The sequence below is a fragment of the Gossypium arboreum genome, chromosome 13 (assembly GCF_025698485.1).
Source record: "Gossypium arboreum isolate Shixiya-1 chromosome 13, ASM2569848v2, whole genome shotgun sequence".
Lineage (NCBI taxonomy): Eukaryota > Viridiplantae > Streptophyta > Magnoliopsida > Malvales > Malvaceae > Gossypium > Gossypium arboreum.
The window spans coordinates 128264897-128281936 of record NC_069082.1 but is presented as its reverse complement, the minus strand read 5'-3'; the positions used below and the strand labels follow the sequence as shown (position 1 = coordinate 128281936).

Genomic DNA, 17040 nt, shown 5'->3' with positions numbered 1-17040 from the left:
AAATAAGTAAATTAATTTTTATACGCTAAATAAAAAAGTAATATATTATTTGGTTAAAATTTTATTTATTTTACTGTTAAAAATTATCTTTATACATTATAATGAGCTATACACCACATGTCACTACTTGATTATTCTCACACCTTAACTAATTTTTAACAGTACAATCTTTTGAAATTTTAATAGAAATAATCCATTTATTTTTAGATCTAATGTATAAATAATTAATTTATTCATTTTTTCAATAAAATAACTAATTATAATTTAAATCTTAATACAAAATCCTCCATAATATTTTTACTTCCAATTTTGAATAATTTCACATCAATGACATTTTCTTTTGATTTTTTTAATGTTTGTAAACAATATAATTTACATTTCTAGATGTTTATTTTTGTCATTTTAGTTTGATATTTATAAATTTTTATTAAGTGTATTAATATTATTTTATTTATCACATCAATTTAATAAAATGTTTTTTTATCAAAATCTAAATGAGGATTTGTAAAGCAATAAGTTTTAATTTATTTTAAGCTTAATATATGCTTTGATATCGAGTTTGATATTTTTTAGTGTGGTAATTATATTATTTTTTGTCCAATTTGATATATTTATTTGACAAAAGTTATATATTTTGATACTCAAATATAATAATGTTAATTTTAGTGTTTAATTTAAATTTTAAAGTTGATTTGTTGAAAGCTAATTGTTAATATTATTATATTTAAATTTTTATAATTTTGTTAATAAAATAATTTTAGTATTAATTATAAATTTATTTAATTTTCGTTTAATTTGAAATTTAGTATTAATTTGATGAAATTTAATTTCTAATATTATTCGAACATTAAAATTTTTCATCAAATATAATTGGACAAAAACAAAAGATACTACAATAAGAAATGTGTCTTTATGATGGATAAAAGAAAACAAATAAAAATATTATTATTGTTATTTAATAAGATTGAAATTATTTTCTAGAATAATTTACAATTATAATTATAATAATAAAGTTGAGTTGTATAATCAATGTTGAATTAATAAATAAAATATATTTAAAAACTATGCATATAATAATATTTAGATTTAAATTTTTAGTTGAGTAACTTTTCATAAAAGGTTAAATTATTTTTGGGTTTCAAATTTTTATTCAAATTAAATTTTGAATGTGATAATTATTTTCATATTAAATTTAGATTTTTTATCTAAATTAATCCTTGAAAATGAAAAGTCTAACCTTCAAACCCTAAATAATAATTTAACCTTTTAATTAATGTTGGCTCTTTTATTGTATCCTATAATGGAAGGCTCTTTTAACAAACTTAATGTTATGTACAAAAAGGAAAAGAAATGTTTTTTTTTTTTCTAAATGAAAAAGACATAGAAATAACACTATTTAGAAATTTAATTAAGTTATCATTCCAACCTTAGTGCTTAGAAGCAGTTTTCACGCTCTATGCTTGCTATTTGGAACCCTCACAATTTTATTAAGCTTGGTATCAATTTAGGAATTTATTTAAGTTACTATTGAGTTCGTTGAATCTGAAAGAGAGACCTTAGTGTTTTTAACAGTCTTAAAACACTCTTCACGATCCTTAATTCTGACCTTTCCTAATTATAGTGTCTTTCCCAATTGTCCCACACAGTTTTGAGATTGAAACACTAGATTCAGAATTCGTAAGGTCACAAACCTCCGAATAATCATTATCATTAATCCCAATATGATCCCTAAAAATCACAATCGAATGATTCATAGAATCAAGCACATTTAAATTTAGAGTTAACTCCATTTCAATTGGACCTTCGAAAGTTGGATTATAAAAAAAAAAAAACTACATTTAGTCAAATTTTATAACATACCTAATATATTTATGTTAATTTATGGACCCAATAATTAAAAAGAAAGGAACTAAATGTAAAAATGTAAAAGAAAAATTATTTTTTGAATAATCACGTTATAGGTAATGATTATAGTCCCCCAACTCATAAATAGGAGGATAATACGCTACGCTTCAGTGTACTCAAATTCACATCTCCTATATTGATAATAATGCCATGTTAATCAAGTTAAGACTCAATTGACAAAAGAAAAAAATAAATTGAACCTTGAGTTAAATTTCGAGGATTGAATCTAAATTAAATAAATTATCTATCAACTATTTTAATTCATTAATTATTTGATTTTATTAAATCAAATTAAATAGATTATCCATTAAATATCTGGATTTATTAAATAAAAATTTAAAAATATATATATAAAGTAAAGTGAATTTATATTTTAGGTATCTAAATCCAAATAAATTATTTTACAAAAATAGGTGATTTCGTGTAATAGACATCTAGATTTAAATTTATTACAAATAAAAATAAATCAAATTTAAATAATAAATGTTCAAATATTAATATTCACTATGGTTTCTAAATATGTTGCACATTAATTATCCGAATACAGTAATCAAATACGTTAAGAAAATAAATTAAAATATAAGAGGGTAAATTCATCAAAGGTCATTAAACTATTAGTAAGTTTATATTTTAGTCACTCAACTTCAAAAATTACAAAATGATTATTAAATTATTCAAACGTTTTTATTAAAGTTATTGGGCTGTTAAGTTTTTTTTTTAAAATTTGACTAGTGAGCTAAAAGTGATGGTTTGACGATTGTTCTAGTGGACTAGTACTCATTAACGAGTAGAAGAACACAAATTGGATCCAATCAATTTAACAATCAGTGCCGGAGATAAAAGAAGAAAAATTTTTGAATTTAGGTTTGCAAATTTGTAACATTTAAAGTTATTTTATAAAAAAACTGAACTATAAAAAAGAATAAAAAAGTTAACTTTCAATCGGTGCAGGTGGTGCAATAGAGAATGCTATACAACAATGATTTTTAATAGCATGATGACTTAAATGAAAACTTTTAAATAGTTTAATGATCGTTTTATAACTTTTTAAAATTAAATGATTAAAACATAAATTTACTAATAATTTAATGACTTTGATTGTAATTTAGCCGGTATATAAACATGAATTATGGGTTCACCGCATAAAAGAAAATTTATTACAGTACTTTTTCAGTTAATTACGGAAAGCACGCGCTAAAATCACGCGCCAAAAATCACGAGCGAGGAAACGAACGGCTAGTGGGGACCACAGTTGGAGCACTTATTCGCTCATTTGACAGTTGTTTTTAGCTCACGTACAACATTTTTGGGTTGATAAACCGGGCCGCCCGGGTCAAGATCCGATTTTGAAAAAATATCAAGTTGAATTTATTTTTAAACTGTTACAAATATAATTATAAATACACGATCGATAAATTTTAAGTATGAAATTATTATAACATAAATTGTTTAAAGAATTACAAAATATAATTAAACAATTACAACACAATCGAAATAAAAATAAGTACGAGTTTAATCTAAACTAAAACTAATAAATTAAAAATTATGTGACAACTACACATAGTGATATTTAGAGACTCATTCTTATAATTATATATGACAAATCTCAAATTTAAATACTCAATATCTAAGATCTCTTTTTATTAACTAATAAAATAAAATAAATTATATTAATAATCACTCAATTATTAATATTTTATATCATTTAATAATAAAAAATTAAAAAAAAACTCAACTATTTAATTTAATTTAATTTTATTTTAATAACTGAAGACTTAAATAAAAATAGGAGTTAGGAAACGACCGCCGGGGAAACAATTTCTAACCGTGAAATATATTTTCCCGGAAATTAAAATCCGGTGGGAAACCAAAAGCTTTTAACTCGCACTTGCTTCAATCAGATGCTAAGCCTTCGATTAAAAGGCTAATTCCTCGTCGAGCTTACTTCAATCTATGCAGCGTTTAACTCGCAGCGTTATAGCCAAAGCTCGTGCCTCGTCGATTCGGTTGCTTTTACACGATACTTCGATTGAAACCCAAAGGCTCGCCTTGGTTCGCTTCTACGTTTCGGGTTCAGCAGCAGCAGTCTCCTCTTCGAGCCCGAGCTTATCGATATGGAGGCGAAAGAAAGAAATGACCAAAGAGGGGTTGATTGCGGCCAAGGAGCTTAAGCGCCTACAATCCAACCCGGTCCGACTGCACCGCTTTATCCTTTCCCATGTCTCTCGCTTGTTAAAGTCTGATATTGTATCTGTTCTCGCTGAGTTCCAAAGACAAAATCAGGTTTTTCTCTCCATGAAGGTACTCTTTCTGTTTGTATAAATGTCCCAAAGAGAAGCACAATAAAATAATAAAGAACTTCTAGTTTTAATTTCTGGGAAAATGGATAAATCTGGTTTAAGAGGAATTAATTGTAAACGTGATAATCTTTTCCATATAGAGGCTACTAAGCAAGTACTAAAAGAAGGAAGCATAATGATGGGTGGAGCAGTTTTTCTATCCATGAATGTATTCTTTCTGTTTGTTGAAATGTCCCAAAGAGAAGGAAGCATAATAATAATAAACTCTGGTTAGGAGGAAGTGACTGTAAACATGATGATCTTTTTTTCACAATTTTAGAGGCTACTAAGCAAGCACTATATGCATACGTATCTTACTAGTTTTAATCTTGGGCTTCTAATTTAAGAGAAGGAAGCATAATAATGGGATAAATCTGGTTTTTCTAACCATGAAGGTATTCTTTCTGTTTGTTGAAATGTCCCAAAGAAAAGGAAGCATAAATAATAACAACAAATTTCTATGTTTAATTTGCATTGTTTATTGATTTGTTCTACTTGGTGTATGTTAAAGGGTATTTGATTATGAATGAAGGTATTCTTTCTGTTTATTGTTGTTTTGTTAATTTGCAAGCACCTAGCATGCTTCCACCCAAATTCTAGCTTGCATTATACCGAAATCGCCAATCTATGTTACTTGGACTTTTCCTTTTTTTCTAAAGTAAATATTCGTTTCTAATATATATTCGAACATGGTATGAGGTATAGAAGATTGAGTGTTGAGCATTTTCTTCACGTACACCTAACTGGTTACAACACTCACTCCCGAGTCTGAATAGCATAGATGCTCATTACTCATTAACTAGGCTCAAATTAGATGCTTGTTAAGTTATTCTATCTCATTTATTTTTCTCAGTTATATGATGTGGTGCGCAAAGAGATATGGTACCGGCCGGATATGTTCTTTTACAGGGATATGCTTATGATGCTAGCTAGAAACCGAAAGGTAGATGAATCAAGGCGGGTTTGGGAAGATTTGAAAAAAGAGCAAGTTTTGTTTGATCAGCATACATTCGGAGACCTGGTTCGAGTATACTTAGATAGTGGATTACCGTCAGAGGCCATGAACATATACGATGAAATGAGACGATCCCCTGACCCTCCTTTGTCGTTGCCATTTCGAGTAATCCTGAAAGGGCTCATTCCTTATCCGGAACTGAGAGAGAAGGTCAAAGATGATTTCTTGGAGCTTTTCCCGGACATGATTGTGTATGACCCACCAGAGGACTTGTTTGAAGATCGAGAGTCAAGAAGCGAGAATGAAGTCGAGTAGAGTTTGCCGGTCATTTGCTTAAGAATGGATAATAGGGTTTTGGGTTAGAAGCCGGTGCAAGGTAAGAGAGGAACACAACAGTATGCATATTTGGATGTTATAGTTGATATTCAAATTCATTGCAAGATATCGTCTCCCTTTATGTGTCATGTGTAAACTTAATATTTTTCATAAATTTGGGTTAAGCAGTTCAAATTAGAAAATTCTTGTCCAAAGCTAGGTCGAGAAGATCATTAATCAAGTTAGTCAGCATCGTACCAGTAGACGTTTTAGTTCTGATATGTACCAGTGTCAGCGTGTTTCGTTGTACTGTCTCAGGTTTATCGCTATGGGTCAATACATATCAATACAGGTACTGGCTGTAACGATTCGAAATGCTTAAACTACTTAATACCAATTTAAAACCAAAACGGGACGAAAGACCGTACCATTGAACAAGGCAAGAATACATTATAGCATTGAGTCACGACAAAAATGTGCATGTAAAATGAGGGCAGGTAGGGCCGTTCGATTATCGCAATATGGCAGAAAACTGCATGGCAACCAATCAAAAAGGAAAATTAAAGAAAAACCAATAATAGAAGGAAAAAAAAAAGACTAAGGAAAAAAGGATTGAGATATTTATTTTTATTTATTAATTTTACTAAAGAAACCTTTATTAAATTAAATTTCCATTTTATTTGTTTTACTCCGTTGGACGCATGGCAGCATTTGACACGGTCTAAGAGATGTCCATAGATGGTTGCTCAGCTGGTCACCCAATGACTAGTCACCCATATATTTCATACCACCCAAAAGAGGGTCATTCACCTTTGATCGCCTATTGACTTCCCTATCAAGTCATCGACTAACAACGAGTCTTCCAGTAGGTCACCCGTTATCAACGGCATGCTCTTATCCCTAAGAAGAGATCACCAAGAGACTTTTGAGGCCTAACAATCTTGTTTTACTTCAACAAAAAGAATGTTATAGCAAACTCATAAGGTACTATGCTTCATGACAATTGACATATAACAGACTTGCCGCCTAACTAACCACATAGGTAGACCACCATTCGTATTGTCAATGACGTAGCTCTACCAAGCAAGGGGAACTTCTTCCTATATATATTGCAACACACAATGTTCAAGGGATCTTTCTCCCTCCAACTCTTAGCTCACTTGAGCCTTTTACCCTAAGTGCACTACAACCTCCTCTCTCATTCTCTTCTCTCCTTTATCCTTTTCTTATTTCAACTCTCCATCTATCTCAAGTATACCGATTCACTTATCACGGCCACCACCTTCTCCACCTTTGCTCCTCTTTGTTGATTAATCAATATCAACTCTATCATCATTATAATGTTATTATTCATTTACTAGCCTTATTATTGTTATAATTTTATTGAATAAATTATTTTATAAAAAAACTATTACCGTTTAAAAAAAACCTCTTTAATAATATAAATGGAAATTTCGTTAGTTTTGCAAAAATTCTATTTTACCATTTTAACAAGAGGAGTTACTTGGTTGGATTGGTTGGGTTAAATATCAATTTATTTGATGAACTCTATATTTTAATAGAGTAATTAATCCGTGTTTGTTAAATTTGATATAAATTTTAATTTTTTAACCATTTTTATGTAAAAATTTTTCATCGTTAAATAAATATTAATATATAGAATATTTTTATCGATATGCTAGGGATGTCAGACTGGATTGAAAAATTACATGCATTATAATTGATAAGTACAATTATATTCATAAATTCAACTATTTGGTCGTTTAAGTGACTTAAATGAAAATTTTTGAATAGTTTAATGACTAATTTGTAATTTTTTAAAGTTAAATTGCCAAAATATAAATTTACTAAGAATTTGGTTACATTAGTTGGAATTTACCCAAAACAGAATATAACGATAATTAGAAATGAGTTACAGTTCCCAGAGAAAGCTTTTCACTTGAGTACGTCTACTATAAATGTCAATTGTCAAATCATGTATTTTGTATCAATAGAAATCTCTCTCAGCTACAAATTTCTCAAAATTATTTGATCCTTCAACAAAAAATCCTTGATTTTCTCTTTAATTTTCTGCATTTAATTTCTTTGTTTTACATATAAATCAGTCGACATGACTTCATATTACCGCCGTTTAACAGTCGGACCTACGGTACTGAACATTCCGGTTCAACCGCCGACGAAGTCAAAACTTCCGGTCTTCCCTCCGCGCCGTCCCTACAACAACATCATCCAATCGTCATTTGGAATCGCTTTGCGATCAAGGAAGTGTTGGAGAGTGGAGGCCACTGTGAGGTCGGCGGGAAGATCAGAAGGCGGAGATGGCACGAAGAAGGCGGGACCTGGACAAGGACCAGGGCCGTGTTCGTACTCGGTTGAAGATCGAACGGTGGAGGTTGATAGTAAGAGGGATCGGACGGTGGCGGTAGCGGTAGCAGTGGCGGTTACAGTGGTGTTGGGAGTAGGGAATCGGGTGTTGTATAAGCTGGCTTTGGTTCCTCTCAAGCATTACCCTTTCTTCTTGGCTCAACTCGCCACATTCGGGTAACCATCAAAATGTCGTTATTGAAAATTCTTTATTTTTTATTTTTTTATTTCTGAAAGAAACAAAAAAGAAATAAAAAATTTCTTTCTTGTTCAATGTGACTGTGTTATTGGAATTTTTTTTACTATTGACAGAGCATTGTTCGTTGTTTCCACGTCAATATTTGTGTTTTATTAGGTGTGCTAATAGTGGTAACCGAAAACTGCCCTTCATGTTCGGTGCGCGCGCGTTCTTCCTATTTTTAGGTCAAAATATGTTTTAACTCCTTATACTATTTGTACATTTATAATTTAGTTTTATATTTTTATTTTAAGAAATTTAATCTTTAATTTTCAAAATTTAAAAATTAAGGTTCAATTTTTAATCCTTTAAAATTGTTTTATTAAATTTTCTAACGTGACATTTTATTTTGAATTTATTAAAAGAATTAAAATGGAATTTGACATGCAATTTTAAATTCAAAATGTAAGAAAATTTAATTTTAAATGTAGAGAAAATATAGGAGACTTAAGCATATTTTAATTTTTTTTTTTACTACTGACAGCTCCAAAAGTAGGTGAGCTAATAGTGTTCAAAATTTTAGTACCCACATATTTTTTCTTTTTGTGACCGGACGGTAGCCCAATTCAGCTTTGGATAAAATAAGATTGATTAAATCGTAACCAGGGTCCCCTCCCATTGTCTTTAAATTTTTAATTTTGTTGTACTTTTGCTTTTAAAAAATTATAGTGATCACTTCAAATTTTATAATTTGATTATTTTTTCATATAGGTCATCCAATATATATATATTTTCACCCCAGGTTTTCTTTGTACAAGAGAAAAATGTTTGATGTCAATTTTATGTTATGATATTTTTTAATCTTTTTATGTTCTGCACAATCTAGAATGTTGATTAGTGACCATCAATGGTGACTTAAAAAGGCTTCTTAGATGAATTATTACAAGGCAGTTTTTTATACCCACTTAAATTGATTAGAGAATATTCTTTTTTTAAGAGCAATGGTGAATTTAGCTTTAGAATATAAAAGAATATGTAGAAAGCTATAAAAGCAGCATTGGGTTGCTTGATTGACCCTGCTTAGGCCTAGGGAAAAAAAATTAAAAGTAATTTTACTTATTTTAGCTGGTCTTCTATACTTGAAAATCTATAATCATGTGAAACTACTATGATTTATATTCATATATGTGAATTTCAACTTTGAATACGAATGTTATGCTCTTTGTTGAAGTTTCTTAATCTTCTTATTGCCTTTTATTGAGTGGTTATAGAGAAATATAGAAAATAAATTGTAAATGGTCATTTTGATCTTTACAACTAGTGAGTTCAAATGGAAGAAAATCAATTTGACAAGCGGAAGATGTACATTAAAAAAAAAAAAGGAATTTTCCACTGTAGAAGAGAAAAAGAGAGGAGGAAATTAAAAGATGGTTTTTTCCATTATAGAAGAAAAAGAGGTTCTGATATGTTACCGTTATTATCTGGACTTATTTCACTTGTGGTGGCCTAGTGGGGTCAAGGTGGTACCTTTGCCTTTACGTTTGACACTGCCCCATCTACGAGTAGCTTTCGTATTTGATTTTGGTTTCTGTGGCCTTGGAGTAACCTTTTCCTTTTTGGCTTTTTATATAGCAAGCAGCGTCTACTTTGGTTTTGAACAAAACTAGTGGTGTTTATACTTTATACCCAAATACAAAGAACCTTAAATCTTTTTACTGAAACTAGTCAAAATATTCTTTATTTATGAACCTAATGGTTTAGGTTAGTTGATTCGTGTAATTATAGTTAACGAATAACATCTAATAAGTTCAGAATTTAAATTTCAATATTTTTGTTTTTCTCTTATTTCTTATAAAAAACTGTTTGAATTGTAATTCTAAATAATTGTTGGGAGGAAAATGTATTCCTACATCAAAAACCTTTTCTAATTATTCTCAAAACAAATATACTGACATATGTATATTTGTATGTAGGGCAACAACAATTACTGTTGTAGATGTACGTCTTGTATCAATGAGTAATGATATTAAATTCTTCAACAACTTTGAGTATGCTAGTGTTGTGCGAGTCTTTAGTATATTTTGAAATAAAAATAATAACATCACTATTCATACTAACTTTTTAGTATTAAAATATGAAAAATATCTTAGATATTGTTTTTATATCTGATATAAATATGTCTGTGTTAGTGAAACCTCAATATAAATACCAAATCAGATATTCAAGAATTATACACAGTCAAATACACACACATATTTATATATATTAATAGGATTTAAATATATGTTGTTAGGCTATTTTGAATGATATGTTTATAATAACATTTACAAAAGCATGCATACACCAGTGAACATATTGAGCCTGTGTAGGTTTGACAGTACCTCTGAAACTTCTGTTATTTTGAAGAAAAAAAATTGAAGTTCTCCCTTGAGTTTTTAACAGTTTCTTTAGAAGTTTAAAAGGAAAGTAAATCTAAATGTACATTTTAAATGAATGTAAAAGCTGCTGATTTTTTTATAATCAGTGGATTCCATTAACTCAAGAGAGCAACAAATTTGTTAAGTGGAAATTTATTCCCTCGTAATACCTCTCTTACTCTTTGATCTGTTGTTTTTACAGGTATGTACTTGTATACTTTTCTGTAATGTATCTCCGGTATCATGCTGGTATAGTCACAGACGAGATGCTTTCCATGCCAAAAGCTCCTTATCTTGTTATTGGTCTTTTGGAGGCTCTTGCTGCCGCGACTGGAATGGCTGCTGGAGGTTAGCTTACACTCAGATATTTTTCTTTATTGTCTACTTCACACGCCGTAAAAGTACCATGGAGGCCTTTGTACTAGGAGTCAGATTGCATTTTGCCCCCGTTACTCAAAAAAATGAGCAACAGTTAAATCAAAGAGCAAACTAGCCATTTCAATTAAAATTTTCATTCATTTCTATTGTTAAAAACTGGTGTGACTGATGAAATAACCAGACAGTTACACATGACGTGCCACGTGTGCCTCATGTTGACGTACGTTAACAATAGAAATGGATTAAATTTTTAATAGAATGACTAGTTTTTTCTTTAATCTAACGTAAAGGGACTAATTTGCTCATTTTTTCTTTGGAAGGGCAGAATGCAATCCAACTACTAGTACAAGGTTCTTCATAGTACTTTTACTCTTCAAACGCTAATATTTAACTAAGTTTTTGGTTATTGTCTTATAGCATACATTTTTTTTTTGTTCAGCAATTCTATCTGGGGCATCTATTCCAATTCTGTCTCAGGTAAGGAACATTTACTGCTTATATTCAGATGTTGGGGTGCTTAGAATGTGAGACTGTCCTTTGGGTACCCTAAAAGGTCATTTAACTACTAAAGCAAAAAGTTCTTTGATTTGAAGGTTGATTGTCGCTCTACCTCTATGCCTTAATGACAGAAGGAATATGGTAAACCAAAAGCTATTTGAGAGAATAATAACTAAAATAATCTCAAACCAACCAAGTAGATTTATTACATGTAAAAAAGCAGAACAATTCTGAGCGATTGTAAACCAAATGATTTTTGGGAGAAATAATAGTAAAAAAAATCTTTAAAACATCTATGTGGACTTGTACATGTAAAGAAGCTAAAAGATTCTGCCGGTAGCTTTTCCTAACTTGAAATTCTTCATTTTATATTCATCTGATAAGTTTCATTTTGCATTTAGAGTTTGTGAAACTAAAAATTCTTATGCAAAGAACTGAATAGTTTACTTTGGTCTATGACTTTCTGCAGACATTTCTTGTGTGGCAAATTCTCCTGTCTACTATTTTTCTTGGGAGGAGATATAGAGTAAATCAATTACTTGGATGCTTTCTTGTAACTGTTGGTGTTGTCATAACTGTAGCAAGGTAGCTTACAACTTTTTCCAATTGTAATCTTGGTTTCACACATCCATGAATTTTGCTGGTGTAGTTTCTACATGTTTCCTCTGAATTCTCAATACTTGATGATTTGCAAGTTTTAGTGAAGTTAGGTAAAAGTACCATGGAGAATCTTGTGTTAGAAGTCAGAGTGTATTTTGTCCCTTTTACTCAAAAAAACGGACAAATTGGTCCTTATACGTTGGATCAAAGAGCCAATTAATCATTTTTGTTAAAAATTTCATCTATTTTTACTGTTAAAAGCTAGTGTGATTGACAGAATAACAAGATAATGACACATCGTGTGCCACTTGTACCTCATGTTGACGTACATGGATAAGTTTTTAACAGTAGAAATGGATGAAAATTTTAATAAAAGGACCGGTTTGCTCTTTAAACTAACCTACAGGGACTAATTTGTCCATTTTTTGAATAGAGAAGAAAAATGCAATCGATTTCTAGTATAAGCGCCTCCATGGTACTTTTACTGTGAAGTTAATTGCAGTCGTATGAGAAGTAGCATAGTCTTATGAAAAGCAGTGAAAGTATACACATTTGAGCAAATATGCATTATAGTTGCTGACATTAATTAGATTTTTTTCAAATATCAATCTCCATTTCGATGGGGCAACCTGTCTGGTAGGAACTGCCCTGGCTGCCCATTCTTAGGAGCCTCAATAATGGTGATTTGAAACACAGTTGCTTCTTTTTTATAATGTCTTGTAAAGATCGCTCTTATGCATTACACTGAGACATTTTTACTGCTCACATTTACTTCTTCAGTGGATCCAGCTCAGGTCATTCATTGAAGGAAGCTGGCATATTTTGGAGTCTAATGATGATAGTTTCTTTTTTGTTGCAAGCAGCTGATACTGTGCTGAAGGTTGTTGAATTTCTCAGTGAAATCTTAGCTAATCATGTGCAAGTTAATGTAACTCATTATATTTTAATCATTTGCAGGAAGTAATCTTTTTGGATGCCGAAAAGCGATTAAAAGTACGATGTTTAACCTTTCAAAAGCTGCCTGTACCCTCTTGATAAAACCGAACATAAAAGGCTCATTTTCTTGCATTTTTTGCAGGGTGGTTCAGTGGATCTATTTGTTGTAAATTCCTATGGATCTGCATTTCAAGTAAGTATTAAGTACTGAGTTACAACAATGTTAAGTATTTATTTAGGGTTTAACAATTAGATACATTTTGGTCCTTGAACTTGAAAAATATAACAATTTCAAGCAGTTTTCAAGTCAATTGGTTCAACCCCTTTATTCGGATTGTTATATCAATCAGTTCTCAATCCGTCTGATCTCATTTTGTTCCATTAACGCTGTTCACATCATCAAATCTTTGACAAAATCCAAGTTTAGGGACCAAAATGAATTGAGTTGCCAAGTTCTAAGATCAAAATGGACCTAGCTCAAGGGTAAAAAATTTTATTATCCCATTTATTTACAATCTTTTTCAAGCGGTCTTTTTATTATGGATCTTTGGTGGATGTTAAAGCGTGATTGTACCATGTTTAGTGCAGGCCTTATTCATTTGCCTACTCCTACCCTTTTTATCAAAACTTTGGGGTATTCCATTTAGTCAGCTTCCAAACTATCTTAAAGATGGTGCAGCTTGTTTCTTGAACATGGGTGGTACTCTTTCAACTGGTAAGCCACAAATATTTCATTATCTAATATCCTATTTGGACTCGAGTATGAGTATCAGACATGATGTATGTGCTCAACACAAATATGTTCAACTTTTTCTAAAGTTCCATATATTTAGAGAGACTTTTGAGGGTCATATTTTTACGGGATTCTTGCACCAGTAGAGGGCTTGAATCCATAGATATTACCATTCTGTTTCAACACAAGCCTTGTGCTGTGACTGGTTTTATGTCTTCAATGGAGGAAGTGATTGATTTTACTTTAAAATTCCGCTCACCGCAGGATGTGATGGTGCCCCACTACTACCTTTGCTGTTCATTATCGTGAACATGGGTTTCAACATAGCATTGCTACATCTTCTCAAGATATCTTCTGCTGTTGTTTCCTCACTTGCATCCACTTTTTCAGGTAAATTTTCATTTTCCTCCGTCATCCTTTTTTCGAGATATCAGTTCCCTTAGTTGCAGGCAACTATCTATGTCCAAACTGTCCACGTCTTCAATATAATCACAGGATTCGAACCTGAAGCTTTGCATTGTCTTCAATATATAACACATCTACTGTTGGTTTGTATGATTGATATCTATTGCACAACCCTACATTGCAGTGCCGATTTCAGTTTACATCTTCACATTACCGTTGCCGTATCTCGGTGTTGCTTCGTCGCTTCCAGCTGGTTTCGTTGCAGGAGCAATCATCCTAGTTATGGGGTTGCTTATCTATGCTTGGTCACCATCTGATTCCTCCAGTGCCATACCATCACCATCCAGCTAGAATGTGAGGGAAGCCATTGTTAGATCATCACTTGTCATTTTCCTCCTTTGGGAATCCGATCGTCGAGCAAGGAGGTGACAAGGTAAGATGAAATAAAATTTTGTTGTTGTATCATTTTTCTACTAGTGAAAGTAACAAAGGAACAGGGTAAAGAAAAAACGAGCGATGTTTTGGTGAGAGAGAGTCAAATTTAGTGGTTTGAGAAATATAAGATCTAACAAAATACCGTCTCTATTATCCGTTTCGGAGGTTAAATTGTTTTACCCTTCCAAAAAGGTGGGCTTAATAAGAGAAGCAACCTTCGTTTTACAACTCACAGATTATTAGACGATATGAAGCCCTAAATGTGGGTTTACTTGTATTTCTTTGTACCTATCAAGTTGTGCCAATTGCATTAATTTTTAAGTTCAGTTAATTTAAAAGATGTAAATATAGATGTAAATATCAAAATTGTATATGAATTATAATTATACCTATAAAACTTGAATTATAGTTAATGTATTTATAAAACTTTAATTTTAATTTGATTGTACATATTTAAAAAATAAATACATATACTTAGAGTGTGTTTAATATTATTTTAAAAAATACTTTTGAGATAAAAAATACTTTTAAAATAAAACGATCTTAAACAAGTTACTTTTTAAGAGAAAAAATGCTTTTCCCAATTCAAAATTGACCCAACAGTACCCTTTTGAGAGGTTAAAAATTTTAGCTTCTTCTAAAATCACTTTTGAGAAGCATTATTAAATTAAATTATGTCTTAAGATGTGTTTAGTATTACTTCTAAGAAGTGATATTGAAGAGCGCTCCTAAACAAGCTACTTTTTAAAAAAATACATCTTCAAGCAAAAAATTAACCTAAAAACACTTTTTTCATATTAGGTTAATATTATTGTTTATATTAACATTCAAAATTTTATGTTTAAAACAATACATAGATAAATGTTGATGTATAATTTTGATATTTATCGCAATTTAAAATTCAATTAAACTCATTTTAGATAAGTTGGAATCAGGTTAAGTTGAAATCAATCAATTCAGGTATTTCAAGAAATACAAATGATATTGTAACTATTACTTTGTTCAATCGAGTGTTGTTCCCCATCTAATTTGGCATGCTACTTATAACACACAATTGAAATCCATTACCTAATAAGAACAAAGCCAATCTAAAGCTAGTTCATTACCACACAGAATAGCAAACATATGCGATTATCATATTAGGTCGTTAATTCCAATAGTTCATACAAAACCCTAAATTCCCCAATCAAAAGGGGAAAAAACAACAACGAAGCCCAAGATATATTTAGATTTCACTTATCTTTAGTAGAAACGCCGTATTTCTCTTGCATCTTAGCGATTTCCTCTTCCTTTTTCTTCTGATCGAACTTCTTGCTCATCTTAGCTTGCTGGTAATACAACACGATCAAGTACCGATTCGCTACATTGAAACCCGATAGATGATCCACCGCCGTTTTGGCATCGTAGATATCCTCGTAGACCACGAAAGCGGTGCCGCGGGTTTCTTTGCTCGTTCCGATACGTATTTGGCGGATGGCTCCGTATTTGCCGAAGATATCGTACATCTCCTCGCTTGATATGTTGAATGGAAGGTTACGAACGTAGAGCACACGATTGACTTCCGGCGGCAGCCGAGTGTTGGCCTTGCGGAGACTGATTGTTGCCATTTTCGACGGAGTAGAAAATGGGTAGAGAGGTGAAGGAAATTGAAGAAACTAATTGGGGATTTGAAGGGTGGATTTATAGGCGGAGCGCCGTGGTGGGATTTTTATGAATGGAAGGATTTGGGTGTTAAATAGTCCATTAAATTATATGGGCTCGAAAGAGGCCTAATCGGTTTTTTTTTTGACTAATCCGAAATTCATTCATTTACTTTAAAAAATATGAAATTAGTACCTTTATTTTAATTTAATAGAATTTAATCCTTTTACTATACTAAAATTAAAAGATTAATTTAGTTGCTGGTACAGGTGTAATCGAACCAAGCCGAAGTTGAATAGTGGCAAGCTTAAGCTCAACTTAAACATCAATTCCTAAGCTTGAGTTTGGCTCGAGATATTATCAATCAAACTTGATTAAACTTGTTTATTAATTTCCGTAAACTCAAAACTTGATTAAGCTAGTTCATATTCAAGCTCGAGCTGAGTTTGAGACATAATCAAACTATTTGAGCTCAAGCTTGATTAAGCTCATTTATTAATGTTCATAAGCACGAGCTTAATTAAGGTAGTTCGTATTCAATCTCAAGTTTATTTGTAACATTTTATACATAATAAGGATAAAAATATAATTTCAAAATATAAAAAATAAAAATATATTAAAGTGAAAAGCTCAATTAGGCTTGCGATGTTCGAATCAGCTCAATTAATAGCTCGAGCTACTTGAACAGTTCGTGAGTACCGGTGTTCAATTTACACTCCTAATTGTTGTTAAGCACATAAATTTGAAGTGTTGATTTTTGTTGATTTGTTGCATAATAAATTGTTAAATTGCTGACATTTTCTAGTTGTTGATCTTGGATAACAAAATCTTTTTGAATTAACTATTAGGCTTATTGGTAAAATAAGCCCTCAAAATTTTTCAAAAAAACTAATTAAACCCCTCTGAACTTTTTACACCCAAATTGACTTCAACAAACAACT

The 17040-nt window shown here is 31.0% G+C and overlaps 3 protein-coding genes across 4 annotated transcripts; 2 read left to right on the top strand and 1 right to left on the bottom strand.

The window, feature by feature from the left end:
* Positions 1-3652: 3652 nt before the first annotated feature.
* Positions 3653-5717, top strand: LOC108450762 (pentatricopeptide repeat-containing protein At1g62350). 2 transcript variants are annotated; one of them, XM_053024736.1, is made up of 2 exons: positions 3653-4188; positions 5098-5717. In XM_053024736.1, the coding sequence occupies exons 1-2, from the start codon at positions 3859-3861 to the stop codon at positions 5512-5514; spliced, it is 747 nt and encodes a 248-aa protein (XP_052880696.1). In that variant the 5' UTR covers positions 3653-3858; the 3' UTR covers positions 5515-5717. The 2 variants fall into 2 exon arrangements, with proteins under 2 accessions (XP_052880696.1, XP_017604012.2); XM_017748523.2 differs by having other exon boundaries at positions 3653-4206.
* Positions 5718-7401: 1684 nt separating this feature from the next.
* On the top strand, positions 7402-14796 carry LOC108450817 (protein CLT1, chloroplastic-like). The gene is made up of 10 exons (XM_017748592.2): positions 7402-8055; positions 10676-10821; positions 11291-11328; positions 11819-11934; positions 12730-12829; positions 12907-12942; positions 13028-13078; positions 13474-13600; positions 13883-14008; positions 14208-14796. The coding sequence occupies exons 1-10, from the start codon at positions 7625-7627 to the stop codon at positions 14372-14374; spliced, it is 1338 nt and encodes a 445-aa protein (XP_017604081.1). The 5' UTR covers positions 7402-7624; the 3' UTR covers positions 14375-14796.
* Positions 14797-15499: 703 nt separating this feature from the next.
* On the bottom strand, positions 15500-16188 carry LOC108451834 (splicing factor 3B subunit 6-like protein). Its single transcript, XM_017749524.2, has one exon. The coding sequence runs from the start codon at positions 16063-16065 to the stop codon at positions 15691-15693; it is 375 nt and encodes a 124-aa protein (XP_017605013.1). The 5' UTR covers positions 16066-16188; the 3' UTR covers positions 15500-15690.
* Between the last annotated feature and the right edge of the window lie 852 nt (positions 16189-17040).

Coding starts and splice junctions, on each gene's coding strand:
- LOC108451834 (XM_017749524.2), bottom strand. CDS start 16,065: ATGGCAACAATCAGTCTCCGCAAGGCCAACACTCGGCTGCCGCCGGAA.
- LOC108450817 (XM_017748592.2), top strand. CDS start 7,625: ATGACTTCATATTACCGCCGTTTAACAGTCGGACCTACGGTACTGAAC. Junction 11,329..11,818: donor CTATTCCAATTCTGTCTCAG/GTAAGGAACATT, acceptor GACTTTCTGCAG/ACATTTCTTGTGTGGCAAAT. Junction 12,943..13,027: donor ATGCCGAAAAGCGATTAAAA/GTACGATGTTTA, acceptor CATTTTTTGCAG/GGTGGTTCAGTGGATCTATT.
- LOC108450762 (XM_017748523.2), top strand. CDS start 3,859: ATGCAGCGTTTAACTCGCAGCGTTATAGCCAAAGCTCGTGCCTCGTCG. Junction 4,207..5,097: donor AGGTTTTTCTCTCCATGAAG/GTACTCTTTCTG, acceptor TATTTTTCTCAG/TTATATGATGTGGTGCGCAA.